Source organism: Leucopleurus acutus (assembly GCF_964270905.1).
Source record: "Leucopleurus acutus genome assembly, chromosome: 5".
NCBI classification, from domain to species: domain Eukaryota; kingdom Metazoa; phylum Chordata; class Mammalia; order Artiodactyla; family Delphinidae; genus Leucopleurus; species Leucopleurus acutus.
The window spans coordinates 91,408,703-91,433,930 of record NC_139147.1 but is presented as its reverse complement, the minus strand read 5'-3'; the positions used below and the strand labels follow the sequence as shown (position 1 = coordinate 91,433,930).

At 34.4% G+C, this 25,228-nt stretch overlaps 1 protein-coding gene across 3 annotated transcripts in view; it reads left to right on the top strand.

Moving 5' to 3' along the window:
* NAALADL2 (N-acetylated alpha-linked acidic dipeptidase like 2) overlaps positions 1 to 25,228 on the top strand; it is a 1,451,411-nt gene that overhangs the window by 1,047,699 nt on the left and 378,484 nt on the right. For all 3 annotated transcript variants that reach the window (XM_082839043.1, XM_082839042.1, XM_082839044.1), the window contains one exon: positions 3,687 to 3,806. In XM_082839043.1, coding sequence (XP_082695169.1) covers positions 3,687 to 3,806 — 120 coding nt within the window. The remainder of the gene's footprint in view (positions 1 to 3,686; positions 3,807 to 25,228) is intronic.

Sequence of the window (25,228 nt, the reverse complement as noted above, 5' to 3'; positions counted from 1 at the left end):
GCTCTGGACTAAAGTAGACAAAGTCAAATTGATAAAGCCATGAACAAGAATGTGCGTCTCAACCAGGGTATGCAGTATGCTCATTTGCTGAGATCACTTCTAAGAATGCTAGGGAATAAGAGTTAGACCACAGTGATTTGTGTATGATCTACAGGTATCTTCTTCTTATTGCTACCAGACCTACACACTGTTACACCCACAGTGGTGTTTACCTGGTTATTGTGTTTCTTCTTAGGTTGAAGGCACTGGACAAGAAAGGGTCAAGTGATACATACCATTACCTTTTTTTTTTTTTTTTAATTTTCTAACAATTTTCTGGAATTAGGAAACAATCTTGTATGTAAAATGTTTATTAACTTAGCATTATACCTTACCTAAACAATATAGGGATTGGACTCAAAATAGCAGTTTCCTTCCTTCTACCCTTGTTTTCTCCCTCCCTTCAATCCTTCCTCCCTCTATTCTTACACCCCTACCTTCCTGCTCCTTCTTTTCTACCTATATCTCTACCTATCCACTTATCTAACTACCTTAGGAAGCCTTTGTTCAAATGAAATCTTGTGTGCAATGATCACAGTTAGAATACAACTGGAATACATTTTCAAATATTTCTGATATGTTTGTGTCTCACAAATGCACTATGTTTTTAATGGGATATGACGACTTTGGATTGATGCCACATTAACAACAATAAAAACATCATAAAACTCTTAGATATTCTATTTATTTTTATGACTTTATAAAAAGAAGTTTAATGGAAATATGTAGGAAAAAAACCTACACAACTTTAGCTAGGAAAATAAAACCATTTGATATCCTAGTTTGTATACTGCTTCAGCTTTGCAGAAAAAAATATCAAATATATAATGAGAAATTCTCATTTCATTTTTCATTTAATCACTCAAAAAAAAAAGATAAAATGTCTATTGGCTATCAAGAAAAATAAAAAAACATATACAAAAGAAAATAGCAAAGATCTTTTTATTTTGAGAGAAAGAAGTCTTCAAAATGAGAAAAATTTTACAGTTGTAAAATTTATCAAGATTCACACATTGCAAATTGAAATGCTTTTCTGTATTCAAATTAGTGGTGTGAATTTTTTCCCATTACTCAAAAGAACTAGTTCAAATAAAGAAATTCCATTGCTGACAGAACATTTTAAAATTGACAGATTTTTAGTAAGATGAAAAATGTAATAGCTGAACCAATCTCTCAAATTTCTATTCCAAATTCCATACTTTAAGGATATAAACAATTTAAGAAACAATCTGGGGAGTGTATTTGTGATCTGGGATGATTTTACTAATTCAGAATTTTTTATCATAAAGAAAACAATGTTTTAGTTTTCTTGTAACAATAAGACACATTAAAAAAAAATGTCTTTAAGATTCTTTCCAAAAATTTATTCTTCTATCTCATACAGCCTTCTCCATATCTATCTAATAATTTTCATAGTCAACTCATGTTAATTCTAAATTAGCATGTGTATTTCTAAGCTGTGTTCTCAAAGTAGGCTTGTGTAACATTAATAGTTCCTAACTTAAATTCCTAAATATCCTTAACCCCTCTGCATGGGAAAGTGAAGTGTACTGCAAATAGTCCTTGAATTTATTTGAGCATCATGCATGGTAACCTGCAGTTTGTTCAGTATTGTGGCCTTGTGTGTATGTGAACAATTACATTTTCAAATTAAGTAAATATTTTTGTAGTTAATAAAATATTTTGATTATTGACTGCGTTGTACCTTTTGGTAATTTTATAGTTTCTCAATCAACAGATACTAAAAATACAACTACTATACTGTGGGGAGTCTATAGGAAAAAATGTTTATGGTAGAAAAGTCTCTTCCTATTCAAAAAGGTTAGGGACCTCTGTCTTAGAGTATTTATTATATGTATGTATGCATATTTGACAACTAATTATACATCCAGTCACTTCTGGCTTTTTCCTTGACTAGGTGAGCAAAAATATGTAAGCAAAGAAAATGGTGAATAATATATGGATTTGATTATTAGCTTATAAAATGTACTATTGTAAATTGCTGTATCTTAGATTATTTCAATACAGTTCATGAAGCCTTTTTGTAACAATCTGGTTGAGGAGGAATTTAGAAAACTATTAGTTTTACTGTTCTGTCTACTCTTATCAAACCTACTCCTTTTGAAAATGAAAGATTTTCTTTTAGAAGAAAGCAATTTGTGTGCTAAATATATTCCCTAATGAAGATGAGTAAGGAAAGCACTTGTTGACAGGTCATAATGCCCTTTCTAATTTTGCTTACACAGGAACCCCTTGAAACTCAGAGTTGTAATTAAAAAGATTAGGTTATACTGGTCAAATGGAATTTATAGTGATAAAGTTATTAGAGATTTGACTCAATACTGATTTCAATCCTTGAGGAAAATTATAACATTTTACTAAATAGGTTCTTTAAAAAGTACCATTTCTCCTGTGAAGAATCTTCATCTTCAGGCTATTGTGGAAATACTATAGACTTTGCAGTCAAAGAAATCTGAGTTCAAATCCTCTCTACCATAAAACAAGTGGTCTTAGGCAAGATTAACTTCTCAAGACTTGATTGTTCCAATGAGTACACTAATGCCTAGGTTGTGAGGTTCTCATGAGAGTTAAATGGACTAACATATAGACATTGTCAGTATGGTAGTATTTAATTAGAAGCTGTTTTTCTATAGCTCTTGTGTAATAATGGACATTTTTAATAACAATATTATGTGTAAACCACAGTTCATCATTTCTATTTATTTAAAATATTTATTTTTAAATAAACTGTCTTTTCACTTCTTTTACAGAGGTATAGCTGAATTTTCAACATGAACTAGGAATAATATTATTGATTTGCTAGGTGTACTAGTCCTTGCAGACTTTCATCTGATAGTGTTGGAAGAAGAAAGATATGTTTCTAAGATACAAAATAATATAATACAATTTTTAGGATATATCTATAGAACTGCCATCATGATAATTACTCATTACATATTTGCACAAGAAAAGGAAGCAAATAACAGAAGGACTTCTTAGTGGTACATTATTAATAAGATCAGTGGTCTTCAATTTTTGGAAGTAGGGTTTAGCAGAAAAGTGGAAAACTATTATACTGAATCATTTTATTCTACTAATGTGGATGAAATGCATCAGGTTTTACTTCAAGTAATATGTGCAAGGCCACAATTGTATTATGCCTTATTTTGCTCAGAATAAAAAGCTGCTTTGTGCAAAAAGTAGCTCAACACTTCAAAGGAAAGGGCTGGTTTTATTAAACACTGAAGTGATTTATCCATGTCTGTTCTCTAATTCAATGACTATAAAATTAAATGCTGTCACTAGAGCAAATATTCCATCCTGTATTCTGAAGTTGAATCTCATACTATATTAACCATATAGGGACATTTTCTCTTAAATTTTTACCTTTTCTAGGAACATGAACATGCTTTAATATATTTTGTTGTATGTTATATGAAACTCCTCACCACCCTTATTTAAAACCCCTTTATGACCCTTGGGTACTCTAGTAAATAGTATGGGATGGCTTTACATTAAAAAAAAAAGAGTATTATGCAATGTAATGATTTTAGGTAGGAAGTGTTTATTATTCAGCATGTAACTGGTAAAGTGGAATCTGTTACTTTTATTTCTGTTAAAGATAGATTTTTTTTTTTTAATGTCAGGATTTCAAGAAGGTTCTGCAGAAGAATGTTGTGGCTTATGTTAGTCTCCACAGTCCTGTAAGCGGTAACTCAAGTCTCTACTCTGTAGCTTCACCATCTCTTCAGCAACTGGTAGCTGAGGTAAGATGAACCACTTTTGAATAAAATGATTTTGCAAAACTGCGTTTTTCTCTATAATCTGGCATTTCTTGATATTTTCATTTTTTTACATATGCATAAAACCATCCCTAAGTGTTTTTTTGTTTTTTTTATATATTTATTTATTTTTGGCTGCATTGGGTGTTTGTTGCTACGTGTGGGCTTTCTCTAGTTGCTGCAGGCTTTCTCTAGTTGCAGCAAGCAGGGGCTACTTTTCGTCGCTGTATGCGGGCTTCTCATTTTGGTGGCTTCTCTTTGTTGCGGATCGTGGGCTCTAGGCGCACAGACTTCAGTAGTTGTGGCATGTGGGCTCAGTAGTTGTGGCTCGCAGACCTTAGAGCGCAGGCTCAGTAGTTGTGGTGCACGGACTTCAGTAGTTGTGGCATGTGGGCTCAGTAGTTGTGGCTTGCAGACCTTAGAGCACAGGCTCAGTAGTTGTGGTGCACAGACTTCAGTAGTTGTGGCATGTGGGCTCAGTAGTTGTGGCTTGCAGACCTTAGAGCGCAGGCTCAGTAGTTGTGGCACACGGGCTTAGTTATTCCTCAGCATGTGGGATCTTCCCAGACCAGGGCTCGACCCCATGTCCCCTGCATTGGCAGGTGGATTCTTAACCACTGCACCGCCAAGAAAGTCCCCCTAAGTGTTTTAAGGAATGATCTATTGTTGATTTTTTTTTATCATTGTCCCTTCAACCAATGTCCTATGTTCTGAAGTCCTTTACTTTCTACTCTCTTATGGTTATAGTTGCAGGCATGCATCTATAGAGAATGTGTGTAAAAGTGTAAATTTATTTCTTAAAAATTGAATTTAGTGTTTAAGTTCCCAATTCTGCCAATTTTGGCATGTTGTGGTAAACTTGGTTACTTTGGGATTTCTTCTCCTTCATTCATGTTTTGAGTAAATGTGGAACCTGTTCTGTCTTTGCAACTACACTGTAAGCCTCCTCATAGCAGGACCTGTGTCTAATTCCTAGAATATCGTGAGAAGTAAATTCAAGAAACTTGGAAAATATTGTTTGCAGAACATTTATGGAAAAGGAAAGCATGTTTTTTTCTACAAAGTAACAAAAAAAATCATGCAGTTTGTGATAATGTCTTGCTAGAGTTATCTATTTTTTAAATTTAGTTACTCCTCACCTGTTTCAAAGAAATTTTCAGAACATCTTTCCTATTTATTGTTAGAGTTCACACTTTTGTTTCTACTTTCTTTTTATGACTTTGACTAAAATGATATGTATTATATCTCGGAATGAAAGCAATCATGCCACGACTGCAGGGTGGTTTTCTCCCAACCCCAAGGGCTACTGGTGTATATTACAAAATGACCTTTTAGATACCCACAGAGTGTCCAGTATCACAGACACTGAACTAGAAAAAGAGAAGGATAATGAACGTTGCTTTGGATTAGCCCTAATTCTTGATTGAAATGTAATGCAAACTAACATTTTATGACTTTCATAATGTATTTACTAGTTTAATAATTTTCACTGACATTTCCATATGTAGTATAATAAAGAAGACATTATGAAAGATGAAATAGATAAATCTGTACATTTAAGATCAGCCAAACCCCAGTGTGCATGCATGTAATCCAGAACTGTAAGTGAGTCTCTCCTTCTCTTTGTACTGCTTTGAAATCTCTGACTTTCTTACATGTCTGGAAAAAATGTCAAAAGAGGAAAATCAGCTGCCGTTGTCTCCCTTGGGAAGTTAAGATATTCCTGAATAGGTTATCAGGAAGAAAGAAGTATGAGCTCAAGTATCCAGAAACTAGTGAGAGTTTAAAAATGATTTTGCCCTTACAGTTTTGTCTTTCAGAATATCATAAAAAATGGAATCACACAGTATGTAGCCATTTGTGTGTGGTTTATTTTACTTAGCATAATGACTTTTAAGATTTACCCATGTTCTTACATGGGTCAGTAGTTTACAGCATCTTCTAGACCACTAAGGAAACAGTCAGTAATAACTAGATGAGTATAATATCTTTGGAGCTCTCCCTCTGGTTTGATATTCTAACTTTGGTTTTGAAATGAAGAGAAATTAAACTATTCACATAAGAAAATAAGCCATTTCCCTGAGGTTAGTCCACTAAATTTGAACTAAATCGTCCTGAGTGAAAAAGATGGAATCTTTTGAAGATTGAGAAATGTTTAATTAATCTAAATCCACTGCAGTGGATTATAGGTTTTTCTTGGGATTCATGAAAGCTCCACTTTCAAAAAAATTTCCTGAAGAACAGTGAAAAGTTGATGGTTACCAAAGATGGGTAATAGGAACATGAGATTTCATTGTACTGCTCTCTCTTTTGGGTTTATTTGGAAATTTTCATTATAACTTGAAAAAAGAATCTCAAAAATACTTAAATTTTATAAGTTACAACACTAATAAATTAGTTTGTTTTCTGAAAGTAGCAATAATCTACCAGTGACTTACACACTGAATGGTAATAAGGGGCGATAACGAAGGCTTTTATTTTTATTTATTTATTTTTTTAACATCTTTATTGGAGTATAATTACTTTACAATGGTGTGTTAGTTTCTTCTGTATAAGAAAGTGAATCAGCTATACTTACACGTGTATCCCCATATCCCCTCTCTCTTGCGTCTCCCTCCCACCCTCCCTACCCCACCCCTCTAGGTAGTCACAAAGCACTGAGCTGATCTTCCTATGCTATGTGGCTGGACCCCACTAGCTACCTGTTTTACATTTGGTGATGTATATATATCCATGCCACTCTCTCACTTCATCCCATCTTACCCTTCCTCCTCCCCATGTCCTCAAGTCCATTCTCTACATCTGCATCTTTATTCCTGTCCTGCCCCTGGATTCTTCAGAACATTTTTTTTTTTTTTTTAGATTCCATATATATGTGTTAGCATACAGTATTTGCTTTTCATTTTCTGACTTACTTCACTCTGTATGATAGATTTAGGTCCATCCACCTTACTACAAATAATTCAGTTTTGTTTCTTTTTATGGCTGAGTAATATTCCACTGTATCTGTGTGCCACATCTGCTTTATCCATTCATCAGTCGATGGACACTTAGGTTGCTTCCATGTCCTGGCTATTGTAAATAGTGCTGCAATAAACATTGTGGTACATGACTCTTTTTGAATTATGATTTTCTCCGGGTATATGCCCAGTAGTGGGAAGGCCGGGTCATGTGGTAATTCTATTTTTAGTTCTTTAAGGAACCTCAATACTGTTCTCCATAGTGGCTGTATCAATTTACCTTCCCACCAGCAGTGCAAGAGGGTTCCCCTTTCTCCATACCCTCTCCAGCATTTATTGTTTGTAGACTTTTTGATGATGGCCATTCTGACCAGCGTGAGGTGATATATCATTGTAGTTTTGATTTGCATTTCTCTAATGATTAGTGATGTTGAGCATCCTTTCATGTGTTTGATGGCAATCTGTATACCTTCTTTGGAGAAATGTCTATTTAGGTCTTCTGCCCATTTTTGGATTGGGTTGTTTGTTTTTTTCATTTTGAGCTGCTTCTAATTTTGGATATTAATCCTTTGTCAGTGGTTTCATTTGTAAATATTTTCTCCCATTCTGAGGGTTGTCTTTTTGTCTTGTTTATTGTTTCCTTGGCTGTGCAAAAGCTTTTAAGTTTCATTAGGTCCCATTGGTTTATTTTTCTTTTAATTTCCATTTCTCTAGGAGGTGGGTCAAAAAGGATCTTGCTGTGATTTATATCATAGAGTGTTCTGCCTATGTTTTCCTCTAAGAGTTTGATAGTTTCTGGCCTTACATTTAGGTCTTTAATCCATTTTAAGTTTATTTTTGTGTATGATGTTAATTTCATTCTTTTCCATGTAGCTGTCCAGTTTACCCAGCACCACTTATTGAGAGGCTGTCTTTTCTCCATTGTATATTTTTGCCTCCTTTATGACCATAGGTGCGTGGGTTTATCTCTGGGCTTTCTATCCTGTTCCATTGATCTATATTTCTGTTTTTGTGCCAGTACCATATTTTCTCTATTACTGTAGCTTTGTAGTATAGTCTGAAGTCAGGGAGCCTGATTCCTCCACTTCCGTTTTTCTTTCTCAAGATTTCTTTGGCTATTCTTTTGTGTTTCCATACAAACTGTGAATTTTTTTTTCTAGTTCTGTGAAAAATGCCATTGCTAGCTTGATAGGGATTGCACTGAATCTATAGATTGCTTTGGGTAGTATAGTCATTTTCACAATGTTGATTCTTCTAATCCAAGGACATGGTATATCTTTCCATCTGTTTGTATCATCTTTAATATCCTTTATCAGTGTTTTATAGTTTTGTGCATACAGGTCTTTTGTCTCCTTAGGTAGGTTTACTCCTAGGTATTTTATTCTTTTTGTTGCAATGGTAAATGTGAGTGTTTCCTTAATTTCTCTTTCAGATTTTTCATCGTTAGTGCATAGGAATGCCAGAGATCTCTGTGCATTAATTTTGTATCCTACTACTTTACCAAATTCATTGATAAGGTCTAGTAGTTTTCTGGTGGCTACTTTAGGATTCTCTATGTACATACAGTATCATGTCATCTGCAAACAGTGACAGTTTTACTTCTTCTTTTCTGATGTGGATTCCTTTTGTTTCTTTTTCTTCTCTGATTGCTGTGGCTAAAACTTCCAAAACTATGTTGAATAATAGTGGTGAGAGTGGGCAACTTTGTCTTCTTCCTGATCTCAGTGGAAATGGTTTCAGTTTTTCACCATTGAGAACGATGTTGGCTGTGCGTTTGTCATATATGGCCTTTATTATGTTGAGATAAGTTCCCTCTATGCCTTCTTTTGGAGGGTTTTTATCAGAAATCGGTGTTAAATTTTGATGAGAAATTTTTCTGCATCTATGGAGATGATCATATGGTTTTTCTCCTTCAATTTGTTAATATGGTTTTTCCATTGATTGATATGTGTATATTGAAGAATCCTTGTAGGCCCAGGATAAACCCCACTTGATCATGGTGTATGATGTATGGTGTATGATCCTTTTATTAGGCTGCTGGATTCTGTTTGCTAGTATTTTATTGAGGATTTTTGCACCTATGTTCATCAGTGATATTGGCCTGTAGTTTTCTTTTTTTGGTGACATTTTTGTCTGGTTTTGGTATCAGGGTGATGGTGGCCTCATAAAATGAGTTTAGGAGTGTTCCTCCCTCTGATATATTTTGGAACAGTTTGAGAAGGGTAGATGTTAGGTGTTCTCTAAATGTTTGATAGAATTCACTTGTGAAGCCATCTGGTTCTGGGCTTTTGTTTTTTGGAAGATTTTTAATCACTGTCTCAATTTCAGTGCTTGTGATTGGTGTTTTTATTTTCTATTTCTTCCTGGTTCAGTCTCGGAAGGTTGTGCTTTTCTAAGAATTTGTCCATTTCTTCCAGGTTGTCCATTTTATTGGCATATATTTGCTTGTAGTAATTTCTCATGATCTTTTATATTTCTGCAATGTAGCTGTTACTTCTCCTTTTTCATTTCTAATTCCATTGGTTTGAGTTTTTCCCTTTTATCTTGATGAGTCTGGCTAATGATATATAAATTTTGTTTATCTTCTCAAAGAACCAGATTTTAGTTTATTGTTCTTTGCTATCGTTTCCTTCATTTCTTTTTCATTTATTTCTGATCTAATCTTTATGATTTCTTTCCTTCTGCTAACTTTGGGGTTTTTTTGTTATTTTTTCTCTAGTTGTTTTAGGTGTAATGTAAGGTTGTTTATTTGAGATTTTTCTTGTTTATTGAGGCAGGATTTTGTTGCTATAAACTTCCCTCTTAGAACTGTTTTGCTGCATCCCATAGGTTTTGGATCGTCGTGTTTTCACTGTCATTTGTTTCTAGGAATTTTTTGATTTCCCCTTTGATTTCTTCAGTGGTCTCTTGGTTATTTAGTTGTGTATTGTTTAACCTCCATGTGTTTGTATTCTTTATAGTTTTTTTTCCTGTAATTGATATCTAATCTCATAGTGTTGTGGTCGGAAAAATACTTGATATGATTTCAATTTTCTTAAATTTACCAAGGCTTGATTTGTGACCCAAGATATGATCTATCCTGGAGAATGTTCTGTAAGCACTTGAGAAGAAAGTATATTCTGTTGTTGTTGGATGGAATGTCCTATAAATATCAATGAAGTCCATCTTGTTTAATGTGTATTTTAAAACTTGTGTTTCCTTATTTATTTTCATTTTGGATTAACTATCCATTGGTGAAAGTGGGGTGTTAAAGTCCCATACTATTATTGTTTTACTGTCAGTTTCCCCTTTTATGGCTGTTAGCATTTGCCCTATGAACTGAGGTACTCCTATGTTGGGTGCATAAATATTTTCAGTTGTTATATCTTCTTCTTGGATTGATTCCTTGATCATTTTGTAGTGTCCTTCTTTGTCTCTTGTAATAGTCTTTATTTTAAAGTCTATTTTGCCTTATATGAGAATTGCTACTCCAGCTTTCTTTTGATTTGCATTCTCATGGAATATCTTTTTCCATCCTCTCACTTTCAGTCTCTATGTGTCCCTAGGTCTGAAGTGGGTCTCTTTTAGACAGCATATGTACCGGTCTTGTTTTTGTATCCATTCAGCCAGTCTGTGTCTTTTGGTGGGAGCATTTAATCCATTTGCATTTAAGATAATTATCGATATGTATGTTCCTGTTACCTTTTTCTAAATTGTTTTGGGTTTGTTATTGTAGGTCTTTTCCTTCTGTTGTGTTTCCTGCCTAGAGAAGTTCCCTTTGCGTTTGTTGTAAAGCTGATTTGGTGGTGCTGAATTCTCTTAGCTTTTGCTTGTCTGTAAAGCTTTTAATTTTTCTGTTGTAGCTGAATGAGATCCTTGCTGGGTAGAGTAATCTTGGTTGTAGGATTTTCCCTTTCATCACTTTAAATGTGTCCTGCCACTCCCTTCTGGCTTGCAGAGTTTCTGCTGAAAGATCAGCTGTTAACCTTATGGGGATTCCCTTGTATGTTATTTGTTGCATTTCCCTTCCTGCTTTTAATATTTTTTCTTTGTATTTAATTTTTGATAGTTTGATTAATATGTGTCTTGGCATGTTTCTCCTTGGATTTATTCTGTATGGAACTCTCTGTGCTTCCTGGACTTGATTGAATATTTCCTTTCCCATATTAGGGAAGTTTTCAACTATAATCTCTTTCAATACTTTCTCAGTCCCTTTCTTTTTCTCTTCTTCTTCTGGGACCCCTATAATTCAAATGTTGATGTGTTTAATATTATCCCAGAGGTCTCTGAGACTGTCCTGGATTCCTTTCAATTTTTTTTCTTTATTCTGCTCTGTGGTAGTTATTTGCACTATTTTATCTTCCAGGTCACTTATCCATTCTTCTGCCTCAGTTATTCTGTTATTGATTCCTTCTAGAGAATTTTAATTTCATTTATTCTGTTATCATTGTTTATTTGCTCTTTAATTATTCTAGTTTCTTGTTAAATATTTCTTGTATTTTCTCCATTCTATTTCCAAGATTTTGGATCATCTTTACTATCATTACTCTGAATTCGTTTTCAGGTAAGCCACCTATTTCCTCTTCATTTGTTTGGTTAGGTGGGTTATTATTACCTTGCTCCTTAATCTGCTGGGTATTCCTCTGTCTTCCCATTTTGCTTAACTTATTGTGTTTGGGGTCTCCTTTTTACAGGCTGTATGTCCATATTTCCTGTTGTTTTTGGTGTCTGCTCCCAGTGGGTAAGGTTGGTTCAGTGGGTTATGTAGACTTCCTGTTGGAGGGGACTGGTGCCTTTGTTCTGGTGGATGAGGCTGGATCTTGTCTTTCTGGTGGACAGCACCATGTCTGGTGGTGTCTCTTGTGGTGTCTGTGAACTAAGTATGATCTTAGGCTGCCTCTGTGCTAATGGGTGGGGTTGTGTTCCTGTTTTGCTAGTTGTTTGGGATGGTGTGTCCAGCACTGGAGGTTACTGGTTGTTGAGTGGGACTGAGTCTTAGCATTGAGCTGGAGTTCTCTGGGAGGGCTCTCACTGATTGATATTATAAGGGGCCAGGACGTCTCTGGTGGACCAATATACTGAACTTGGCTCTCCCACCTCAGAGGCTCAGGCCTGATACCCAGCCGGAGCACCCCAGCGATGTCAGCCACATGGCCAGGTATGTGGGGAGTTTCTTGCCTTTTTGGAAGTCTGAGGTCTTCTGCCTGCGTTTAGTGGGTGTTCTGTAGGAGCTGTTCCACATGTAGATGTATATTTGATGTATTTGTGGGGAGGAAGGTGATCTCCACGTCTTACTCCTCCACCATCTTGAAGGTTGGTGTCCCAATGCTTTTATATGGTCAATTTTTTCTCATAATTTTGTTACTGTTTTGAATATGCTTTTCTGTTACCTTTGTGTGGTAAATATTTTTACAGAAATAGAAATAATTAGTTCACTTTATATTAGCTTATAAGTTTTAGAATTTAAAAACTCACAAGGAGTATAAAATAAATATTAATGTTTCTTTTAAGAGTACCATTTAAGAAATGAATATATATATATTTTAAATTATAAATTACCTCTCTTTCTGTGAAAATATTCATTTCATATTAATATTTTACTTCATATTTATATTTTATTCTGCAAAATACAGGGAAATAATTTAAAAATATTTTCCTATAATGGTAATGCTAAAGTGTGCATTATAGACATCAAAAAAAGTATGTCAGTCATATGAAACAAAGGATTTTTGATAAAAATCTATTAAAATATTCAGAAATTAACTTTTTAGTTAGAAAAGAAATCTCATCTACATGGTACTTAAGAGATTGAGATGTGAATCTCCTAATTTTTTCTCCATGGTTGGTGGTTATTTGGATATAGAGATTGTTTCCAATTTTCAGCTCTAATGAGTTAGTTGCTATGATTATTCTCATGTGTTGGTAGAATGGGTGCACTCATTTTTCTTGGGTATTTATCTAGAAGTGATGTTGCTAGGTCACCAGGTAGACATGTGTTTAACTTTAGTAGATACTGCCCAAGAGTTTCCAAAGTACTTGTACCAATGACACTACCACCAGCATGAATGTATGAATGTCCTAGTTGCTCCATGTCATCCCCAACATTTGGTATTATCATCCTCATGCGTGTATGGTGGTATATTTGGGGGTTTTAGTTTTAATTTGTCTGATGATTACTAATATTGAACACCTTCTCACATACTGTTTTTCTTATCAATTTGTAAGAGTTCTTTTTACATTCTCGATATGGGTCATTTGTTGGTTATATATTGTGAATTATTCTCCCAGTCTGTGGTGTGACTTTTCACTCTCTTGTTAATCACTTTATTAATTTTTGTTAATCTTTCTTATGTATATATTCTATACAGCATTTATTGTTCTAATATCTTATTATATAGAACATGGTGAACTTAGTTTTATCCAGCATTGATGTTTAAGGAGCATTATAAATGTTTATAATCCATCCTGTTCACAAATATTTGAATGCTTACTTCATATGTATGCTTTTCATTCTTCTGGGGACTATAGGATGTTCTGTAGAGATGAATGAAGTACCCAGGTCCCTTGAATGAGTAAGGAATAGAAAATCTATTTAGAAAATAGAAAGTAGAAAATCTAGAAAAGATACACTTTCCTGGAAAAAAACTCTTTCTTGAAAACAATTTCCACTGACCCATTAAATATATAGTAAAGGATATAAAGTCAATGGCTTTTTATTAATGAAACACAACTGCCTTCATGCAAAGTAGGTTATGAAATTAAAGATAAGATTTCTCCCCAAATAATAGTTTTAAACATTAGGATGCAACACAAGCACATGTATCTCTCTATATACATATTGCTGTTTCACTTTATTTTTTGAAATCTTTCATAGATCACAGAAGGTATTGATTTTGCCTTTAGAAAAGCAGAATTTGATCATCCATGTATTAGTCAGTGTTCTGTAACTCTCAAGTAAATTGTGGTGAAATTTCTAAGAAGTTATTTCGAGGAAGCCTGGAGCATTCATACATATGAAAGTAGTCAATCTAGATATATTCTACTTAAATGTTGCTTTGGAAGCATCTGCCAGAAGCTTGCAAACCTGATCAAAACCAAATGATTGCATCAAAATTGTAAAACTCTCCACAGGATAGACAGTGCTTTTATGAAAGTCTGAAAAAGTAGTAAAGTTATATTTTTATAGAGTTTTTTAATATGTTTTCTTTTTTTATATACCAAAAACTGCCCACCAGAAAATACAGTACGTATAATTCATTTCAACCAAATTCATTAGAGCATTGAGCCCAGAACCAAACTACACTATGACTTCATTGTCTGTTGCAGAGTTCTATTATGTGATAAATATTTATAGAGAATAAATATTTGTACCGTGTACAGCGTTGCTTTAGGTGTGTAGGACACATAATAAGCAGATGGACTTCCCCTGTCACCCAGGAGTGTATGATTTTATCATGAACCTAAGACATGCATAACTAGCTAAAATATAGGGGTGAATGTGATATATGGATACTGGAATACACAGGAAAGAAATAATGTGATTGATTTAATTCAAAATTATGTGTTACATAACAACAGCACAAAGTTTGAATGTACTCAGAATCTGTCTTTTCAAATCTCAATATTTTGATCATGTAAACAAACTCCCCTTTTATTGAACTACCAATGTTTCTTTTCAGATCACACAAACTGATGTCCATTTCCATTTCCTTCCTCCAATCAAGTGCCATGTTGTTAAGCATCTGCTCTCTTTCTCTTGTGTTGAGGGGTACTGGTCTGCCACAGCTGTGCCTGCTGTGGGACTTGTGTGGTTGTTACTGACTGATGCAGTGCAGGTTTGCCTTCTGCCTGACCATGCCTCTGTTCTATAGAATTTAAAAACAACGCATGGCAGATATTTTAGACCCAGAACCTGTTGGTTCATTTCTTGAGTTAAGAGAAGCCTGACTTTCAAATAACTGAGTTATTAATGAATAGTTTTTATCTTGATGATATGCATATACATGCTAGAATTAAAAAAAAAAATAGCTCTAGTTTGCTAGGGCAGCCATAAAAAATACCATAGTCTGGGTGCCTTAAAAAACAGAACTTTATTTTCTCACAGTTCTAGAGGTTGGAAGTCCAACATAAGTTGCAGGTAGTGTAGATTCTCCTGAAGCCTCTTTCCTTTGTTTGCAGCCAGCCACCTTCTCACTGTGTCCTCAAATGGCCTTTTCTCTGTGCACACCAACCTTAATTACTTCCTTAAAGGCTGTATCTCCAAGTGCAGTTACGTTGGTGGTTAGACTTCAACCTCTTAATTTTGGGAAGACATAATTTAGTCCGTATTACTGAGCAAAATGCAGAGTGGTAGAGTACAGAAAATAAGGTGGTGGAATTAAAATAGTTGTATTTTCTTTTTCTCTCTTTGTTGTTGATAATTTTAATGCAGAGTACTGAAACGAAGCTTACTTTCTATTCTGCTTGCTTTAAAATATAAAATTAAAATTGACTTTTACATTCTTGTACTGACTTGTCTTTTATGACTCATGGCATAATTTTCATTTATTTGTTCTTATCTTTTATTTTTTAAGGAGAGATTCTTTGTACTCTCTTGTTCACTATGAATTCCAACTCTTTTCAGTGGATTCTACTTTATATTTCTTTCTGCTGCTTCTACTATAAGTAGTCAACTTAAGTGACCATAAAGACTAATAAACTGATTTAAAACCCTTTTTTACACTAATTTACCACTTCAATAAAGTCTCACATTTAAAATTGTGATTCTATTGGCAGGTTTATCTATCTCCTAGATTTACAAGGCTTTACTTTGTGTTAAAACCAAGCAATCCCTCCAGTTTATAACTGTTTTACAATGTTTTCTGTTCAGTATACACCGACAATTTGTAAATCTCTTTTTATTTAAATCTAGATATCAAGGGAAGTCTTATTGAGATTCTGGCTAAAGCTCTGAATTTCAGAAGGCACTTGACTTAAATATGTGGACTATATAGACAAAGAGCAGTGCAAACAAATTGAGGTCTTAACAAATTTAGATTAAACACATTTATGCAATCAAAATTAATATCACATTCTTAATGGCTTTAGCTGACTTACTTTTTGTCTGTGACTTTTTGGACATTAGACCTCTATAGGACTCAAAAGAATGGCCATTTTACTCAGGAGAGGTATTAGTAAATCATCGTTGTTTACAAGTTGCATAAAATTGTTTCAATTTCAATTACATGGCATCTTTAGTGCAGAACAATACACTTTATCACTTAAAAAAAATTAAACTTATTCTGATGAATTATTTTTTCCCATCTGATATTTAATATGTTTTAAATATCTACCACTTACGTCATCAGTTAATCAACTGTATAGCAACCATGATAATAATGCTTTGCCATTCTGACACATGACATTTTATGTAGGATTTTTATGAGTAATGAAATTAATGTAAACAAACATGGATTTATGCTTTTACAAGAAACCACCTTTTTAAGTATAAGTATTGGGATAATTTTACTATCTACTGACACATGCTTACCTTTGATAAATTGAGTAAGTTATGGCTTTTTAAATTTTTTTGTTGCTTTTCTTTCTCTCTCTTTCTCTTTTATTTCATAAATTTCAGATGTGCAGCATTATAATTCAACATTTGTATGTGCTACAAAGTGATCACTAGTCAAATATAGTTGTCATCTGTTCCCATACCGTTGACCCCCTTCACTCATTTCGCTCACCCACGAACCTTCTTCCCCTCTAGTAACCACTGATCTGATCTCTGTATCTGTGAGTTTGTTTTTATTTTATTGTTTGTTCATTTGTTTTGTCCTTTTAGATTCAAAATATGAATGAAATCATATGGTATTTATCTTTCTCTGACTTATTTCACTTAGCGTAATACCTTCAAGTTTTATCCATGTTGTCACAAATGGAAGGATTTTATTCTTTTTGTGGTTGAGTAGTATTCCATTTTGTATATATGTTACCAAATCCAAGCACATACTGCTTGCTGCATGACAGGCCAATAAATTGAGAGATGTGTTGTTGGGGCAAGGAATAGTGACTTTATTTGAAAAGTCAGCAAATTGAGAAAACAGTGGACTCATGTCCCAAAGAACCATTTTCCCTGAATTAGAATTTAGGCTTCTTTTTTACTAAAAGGGGAAGGGGTATGGTTGGCTGTTGTAAACTTCTTTGTTCTTGCAGCTGATCACAATGTTCCTATAAACCTTCAACAAGAAAATTGTTATTTTCTGTTCTGCAACTTTTTATCTCTATAATAATGGAAAAGTTGTACCTTTGAAGGTCAGAGCCTTGAGAAGGGCCATCATGTGTTATTTCAGGCTATAGGCAACATTCTTTTACAAAGGTGCAGAGTCAACATGACTAAGCACAGGCAACAGAGGACAGGGGGTACAGCTAAAGGAATTGATCCAATATAAAATCAGGTTTGTTATTCTCTGTTACATATATACCACACTTTCTGTATCCATTCATCCATCAGTGGACCCTTAGGTTGTTTCCATTCCTTGGCTTGCCATTTCTCTTTTTTAAGTGGTATCTTAATCAAGCACTTTTGTATTGTATTGTATTAGCAAAATATTATTAATATTTTGGATTTGAATGTTTTGCTTGGTTCTTTAACAAAATATTTTTTTTCTGTACACTAACAACAGTTTATCTGAAAGAGTAATTTTAAAAAATAATGTCATTTAGGATAACATCAAAAACAATAGAATACTTAGAAATAAATTTAACCAAAGAGGTGAAAGACCTGTATACTGAAAACTGTGAGATCTTGATGAAAAAGATGGAAGAATACACAACTAAATGGAAAGATATTTGATGTTCTTGGATTGGAAGAATTAGTATTGTTAAAATGTCAATAATACCTACAATGATCCACAGAGTTAATTCAATACCTATCAAAATTCAAGTGGCATTTTTCACAGAAAAAGAAAAACTATGCTACATTTGTATGGAACCACAAAAGACCCCAAATAGTCAAAGCAATACTGAGAAAGAAGAATAAGGCCAGAGGCATCACACTGCCTGATTTCTAGCCAAACTATAAAACTATAGTAATCAAAATAATGTGGTACTTGCATAAAAACAGGCCCATAGACCAGTGGAACAGAATAGAGTCCAGACATAAACCCATTTATATATGGTAATTTAATTTTTGACAAGACTGCTGAAAACATGTAATGAGGAAAAACACTCTCTTCAATAAATGGTGTTGGGAAAATTGGATATCCAAATACAAAAGCATGAAGTTGGACCCCTAACTTAACACCACTCATAAAAATTAACTTGAAACGGATCAAAGATTTAAATGTAAAACCTGAAACTGTGAAAATCCTAAAAGAAAACATAGGTAAAAAATCCTTGACATTGATCTTGGCAATAACTTCTTGGATAAGACATCAAAAGCATAGGCAAAAAAACTGAAAATAAATGAGTGGTACTACATTAAAGGGCCTCTGCAGAGCAAAGGAAACAGTCAATAAATTGAAAAACAACCTACAGAAATGGAATAAAGTATTTGTAAACCACATATCTGATAAGGAGTTAATATCCTAAATATATAAAGAACCTATAAAACTCAAGAGCACAAACGTGAATAATCCAATTACAAGTGGGCAGAGGACCTGAATATACCTTTTTCCAAAGAAAACATACAAATAGCCAATAGGTCTATGAAAAGGTGCTCAACATCACTAATCATCAGGGAAATGAAAATTGAAACCACAATGAGATATCTCCTCACACTTGTTAGGGTGGCTATTATAAAAAAGACAAGAGACAATAAATGTTGGTGAGGACGTGGAGAAAAGGGAACCCTTATATGCTAGTGATGGAATTAAAATGATATAGCCATTATGGAAAACAGTAAGGCAGTTCCTCAAAAAATTAAAAATTAAACTACTATATGATCTGGTGATCCCATTCCTGGGTATATATTCAATAAATGAAATCAGTACCTCCAAAGGATGTGTGCATACCCACATTCATAAGCATTATTCATGCTTATTCATTATATGAAAACAACCTCAGTGTCCATCAACAGATGAATGGATTAAAAAAAATGTAGTATATATTATAATGGATTTTAAAAAATGTAGTATATGTAAAATGGAGTATGATTGAACCATAAAAAAGAAAGAAATCCTGCCATTTGCAATAACATGGCTCAGTGTGGAGAGCATTTTACTAAGTGAATAAGCTAGAAAGAGAATGACAAATATTCTTTGGTATCAGTTATATGAGTAATCTTAAAAAAAAAAGATTTAATGAAAACAAAAGAATAAAGTGGTGGTTGTCAGGTTCTACAGAAAGGGGGAAATGGGGTGATGTAGGTCAAAGGCACAAATTTTCAATTATAAGAAGAGTAAATTCTGAGGATCTAATATACAGCATGGTGATTGTAGTTAATAATACAGTATCGTATGCTTAAAAGTTTTTGAGCGTAGTTCTTAAGCATTCTCATCACACACACCAAAGTTTTCTATACTAACTATGTTAGGTGATGGATGTGTTAATTATCTTGATCTTGGTAATCATTCTACAATGTGTGTGTGTGTCTATATGTGTGTGGCATATATATATATATATATATATATATATATATATATACACACACACACACACACACACACACATACATACATATATACACATCACATCATTAATTTGTACATTTTAAATATATACAATTTAAAAATTTGAAAGAAAAAAATATAAAATGAAGAATCTAAATAGGATCTTGGTAAAAGTAACATAAATGTTTGGACTGAAAAAATATGGTTCTCTGAAACAAAAGGAATTTGATATAATAATAATGTTAAATAAATGCTTAAACAATATGTAAATTAACTTTGCTTTAAACTAGTATTTTCCAGTAAAAATGTATATACATCTTTTCCCAAACTTGTTTTATTCTGGAACCTTTTTCCTATAGGCATCTTGTGAAAATGGCCACAGTTGCTGCTGTAAGCAAACCCTATATGCACCTGAAAGTTGGAATTTTAACAGAAACTTACATAAGTGTTCAATCTCTTCACTTTGAAAATGGATTTCTTCAAATGGCAAGATCTACAATTTGCATACTCTTTTTCAGAAATGCACTTCTACATACAGTGCTGATAAGACTTGAAGGCATTGATTATTCCTTCCCTTTGATCTGGAATTTCACCTGCAAATTTTTAGCCTTAAGTATCATACAATTTGACACTAATCTCCTCACAGTTACTACTGTTAACTATATTTTTAGTTGCAAAATTATAATTTTAAGACCAGGGTGATAAAAGAAATTGAACAGCAGAAGAAATTAAGCTATTTTAACCCTGAAACAACAATCCTCCTGAGGGCCATGATAGCAATTTCCTGTGTGTCTTCAAGGAGTAGAGAAATCATTTCAGTTCAGCCTAAGGAAGAATTCTCAAATAGGATAAATTATCTTAAGGTGCTCAAACACTGTGTAGGTGTTGTGAAGGGGGATCAAACATTTTTATGGGTGGCTGTTCCAGCCAGTCTTAATTTATATAGTAATTAACTTGTGAATTCATCCTTTATTTATTTTTGTACTTATTTATTTGTTAATTTGGCATCACAATATATGAGAACCTGCAATTGGTTTCCTAAGCTCTGCTGGTTTCTAGGTTGTTAGCTTTCATGTTTATTGTTTACTTATCTGTGTTGTGCCTTTACAAATTCTGGCCATATGTCTCTAAGCCATGTATAATAACAGTTGGTGAATATAAGAGACCATGACAATTTTAAGTTCAGTCTTGATGTTTACAACTGTTTTCTGAGACAGTCTAAGTAAATAAATATGGAGGGTAGCTGTAGATATTCATCTGTGATAACCATGTCACCCTGAAGCAGCTCCAAGTCCTTTATCTGTGGCAGTCAATGGTAATTACAAAAAGAGTTAAAGGTGGCAGTAGCTTAGATGTAAAATTGAAATAGATGTGAAGCTAGAGAGGATTATAAAGAAAAGCAATTTTAGAATCACAGCATCAAAACTAGTACCCTTTTCCAGAGCACCCTTTTTCAAGTAAAGTAACCCAGAATTATTTAGTTGAAAATTTCAGAAATTGAATGAAGGATATTAATTTATAAATTATGTTGTACATGAGGTCCAATCATCTTTGAAATAGAATGACATTTTTCTAGCTGTGTATAGAGTATCATCCAAAATATTAAGCAAATTTCAATAATATTCAGTAGGTAGTTATTGGTTAAGAAAATAATAAGGTATTGCATGATCTCAAAGGAGTTTATATGCTCTAGCTTGGTAGAGGTCCACAAGGGTGATTGACATTTTCACTCTATCCTAGAAGTAGGAATTTGATAAAAGAACTATGTACATTACAAAGGATTCCCTGAGAACTAATGTAGCTCCTTTTATTAGCTTATTGTGTTCTTTGTAGACAGATTATCAACTATATATGGACAAAAATAAAAATGTACTTAATGATCTATAATTTTACTATCCAGAGAAAACTACTGAGAATATTTTTCTTTGTGTAATGTATGTAGATATATTGTTACCAAAAGGAAACTGTCTGCATTTTTTCTCTCAATAGATGATAAATAGCTTACATTTCCAAATATATATAGTAATATCATTGGTACGTGAGTGAATATAGATGAAAGTGAATATAGGGAAATTCATTGTAATATACTTACACCTTCTCTGTAGGTTTGAATTTTTTCAAAATAAACTTAATTAGTGAATGTATATTATTTCATTACATAGATATATTACCATTTGCTAACCAATTCCCTTTTTTTGAACTTTTATATATTGTTTAAAGTTTTTTTAATTGTTTACCATGCTATTATACACATAGTTGTACAAACCTCTTGCCCTTTTCCAAAGAGTTGCTTTATCAATCATTAGACAACTGCAGTAACAGAACGCATTCTCTTTAATCAGAAGTAGGTTTTGATAGGGAATTAGTTGTTACGAAGTCTTTGCGAGGGCTGCGAGAGGCACCTGTAGGTCTTCCAAGCATGACTCACAGAACAGCATGGTCATAGAGACCTTCCAAGGGCATTGCTACCTCTGCATGATCAGAAAGCTTGGGGATCAAGAAGCTACTGCCCAAATTGCTCACTGTAGAACCCAGTATTTCTACTAAGGCCCAGCAAGCTAAGTCATTGGCTTTAGAACCACATTGCCTCAGGCATACAATACAGGGAATGTTGCGCCCTAATTACCAGGGATTCAGTGCCAGCCCACACCTCTGTGACTATCACAGTAGAAACAAACACTGTGTTATGTTCACCTTACTAATTCCACACATGCATGTGCACATGGCAGCTAAGTCTCAGCAAGTTGTAAAGTGATCATTAACTTTCCAGTCTCTAGTAATGCAGTAGCCAATCTGCAGTGTTTTACACTTTCCTAGTATCAATTCCAAAATATGAAACTTCTGGGTCAAAGAATATTAGTTTATAACATCACAGCAGTATCCTGGAATGCCTATTCATTTTTTTTTTTTTTTTTGCGGTACGCGGGCCTCTCACCGTTGTGGCCTCTCCCATTGCAGAGCACCAGCTCCAGACGCGCAGGCTCAGTGGCCATGGCTCACGGGCCTAGCCTCTCCGCGGCATGTGGGATCTTCCCGGACCGGGACACGAACCCGTGTCCCCTGAATCGGCAGGTGGACTCTCAACCACTGCGCCACCAGGGAAGCCCACTAGAGTGCCTATTCTTGTATACAGTCTTTCACAGCATTGTGTTTTAACATCTTTTTTTTTTATTATTTGCGAATATGATAATCAAGCATGGTAGTATCTATATTGCCGTTTAATTTATGTTGTCTGTCCCTGATTGTATGAGGAGAGGATTACATTGTTAGAAGGTTGGGTGAACAACAGTGTATATCACAGAGAAGTTCCTAAGCTATAGACAGACACAACTGTCCGATGCCCAGTTTTCTGGTTCAAAGGGGTCATAGATTTGAAGCATTATCTTTTCCTTCAGATCTTTACTCACATCACCTTCTGAGTTAGAAATTCCCGGCCTCATATATGAAATATGAAACACCATCCTGACGTTTTATATCTCCTTATACCTCTATATTTTCCTCTCTAGCACTTATTAACATATTATATAACTAACAGTTTTGTTTATTACCTCTTTCCTGCAGTAGAATATAAACCCCTTGAAAGTAGAGAATTCGGACTGTTTTGTTCAATGCTGTATCTGGCAAGTAGAGACCATTCAATACTATATCTTAAATGAATAAATGAGTGGATAGATACTATGTTTCTTACATGTCCTGTTTTTATTAAGTAAAGCATGCATACGGGACTTTTGCTTCCACTTAAAATGTAAAAAGTTGCAGGGGACGATTGCTCCCACCCTAAAATGAGAATAAGTGAGACAGGTTACAAAAGCATAGTTTCAAATAATCTTTTAGAGATCTGAGATGCAAATAAGCCTAAATAAACTGAAATCCGGAAAGCTATGAGTCCTTCCTAGGACTTATGGCAGAATGACAAGATGAAGAGGTATCATGGTAAAGAGAGATCAGAAAAACTTCTAATGAACTTTTAACAGACCCCCTTGGGATGTCATGATGACTTAGAATCCCTACAGCCTCAGCCACGGAGCCAGTATCAGCCACCGATTCTTCCCCATAGGCCTTCATGGAGAACGCAGAGTAGGACACCAAGAGGCTGGAAGCATGGAAGATTAACTGCAAGAAATCTCTCTGAAACACAAAAGGTGTTCACCAAGTACAAGAACCAGCTGTTGAAAGCTGGGTTAGGTTTGCTCAGAGAAATCCGTCTGAAGTGCTTCAGATCTGTACTGAGCACATAGAACTAGCCACCAGTGGTTGCGGACAAGGAAGGATATCTGAGAAAAATTCCTCTGAGGCATCCAGCATCTTACTGGGTACAGTGTAAGTCAATGGTTGCTGGAGATGAGCGGGGGAGGGTAGGTAAAAGAAGAAAAATCCATTCCAGGTACTCCAAGTCATCAATAAGTACAAGGCAGTAGCTCACTGAAGTTTAGAGCAGGGCAGCAGGGCAAAAAGAAATCTCCTGGAGTTCAGAAAACTAGCCACGGGACTGTAGAGCAAAGGTTACTTCAAGCAGCCAAAAACAAATCAAGACAAAACCAAACTGACATTTAGGCTGTAAAACAGAGAGATCACGCATGCTTTGGAGTACTGGCCGCTGGATATAGAAGTATCATCGGAGTCACATCAGGAATCAAATCTCAGCATGGAGTTTACCATAAATTACATTGTTAGCATAAACTCTAATAGTTTATGACTGAGACCTCAGGCATACAAAAACACTCTTAGCAGGTGGACTGTTCCAAGGACTCAGAGCTCATCTCTCTGCAGTAGCCAAAGCCCAGTCCTAAAGACCAGCCTTTCGGGGAATGTGCTAGACTTGAGGAAACCAGGCCTGCTGAGTTAACCCTTAACTCTTTCCCATGCAGAAATGTTGAAATAATTTCTTCACACTGAAAGGAAATGATCTGCAGGGAGAAATAGAGAGCACCCAAAAGGTAAATATAATTGGTATTTAATGAGCAAATGTAATAGATACATGTATTTTTAAATTTTATATATACCTGCTAGAATGGCTAAAATTAAAAAGACTGTCAACACCATATATTGACAGGGCTTTGGAGCAACTGGAACTCTCGTACTTGGCTGGTGATCACATAAAATGGTACTACCTCTTGAAAAATCAGTTTGGAAATTTCTTAGAAAGATGAACATGTATCAGCCATATTACCCAGCAATCCCAAGTCTAGGTATTTATCCAAGAAAAATGGAAAATACAAAAACATGCACAAGCATGTTCATGATAACTTTATTTATAATAGACAAAACTGGAAACAACCTTAATGACTATTATTCGGAGAACAGATAAGCAAACTGCGGTTTATTCATACCTAGTAACAAAAAAGGAAGAGCTTATTGACACATACAACACCATGGATGAATCTCAAAATGTTATGATAGGCAAAAGAAGCCAAACACAAGAGTACATTTGTAAAATTCCATTTATACAAAGTCCTAGAACCAATCTATGGTGAAAGAAATCAGAACAGTATTCACCTTTGGGATTGGAGTACCATTGTAAATGTACTCAGTATAAATCCTAAAAAAAAAAAAAATCCTCAAAAGGGTTCAACTCATGCTTAGAGATGCAGAATTTCTAATATAATAGTGCTGAGGCTAAGCACAAAATACTAAAAATACTGTTGAGAAAAAAAAAAAGTTATTCACTTTTCAATAAGAAAGAATTAGAGAAACTAAAATATACTTATTAAGGGACACATATTAGCCAACATAGCCAACATCTAGAAAATCTCAGCATGAATGTTGAAGTAATCATTAGATTCTAAGTCTGTTAAAATTATAATAATTTTATGTTCAGTGAATTCTTCACTTTGCACAGGAGGCTCCTTAAGTCTGAAATTTTCAAGAGGCTGCTGTT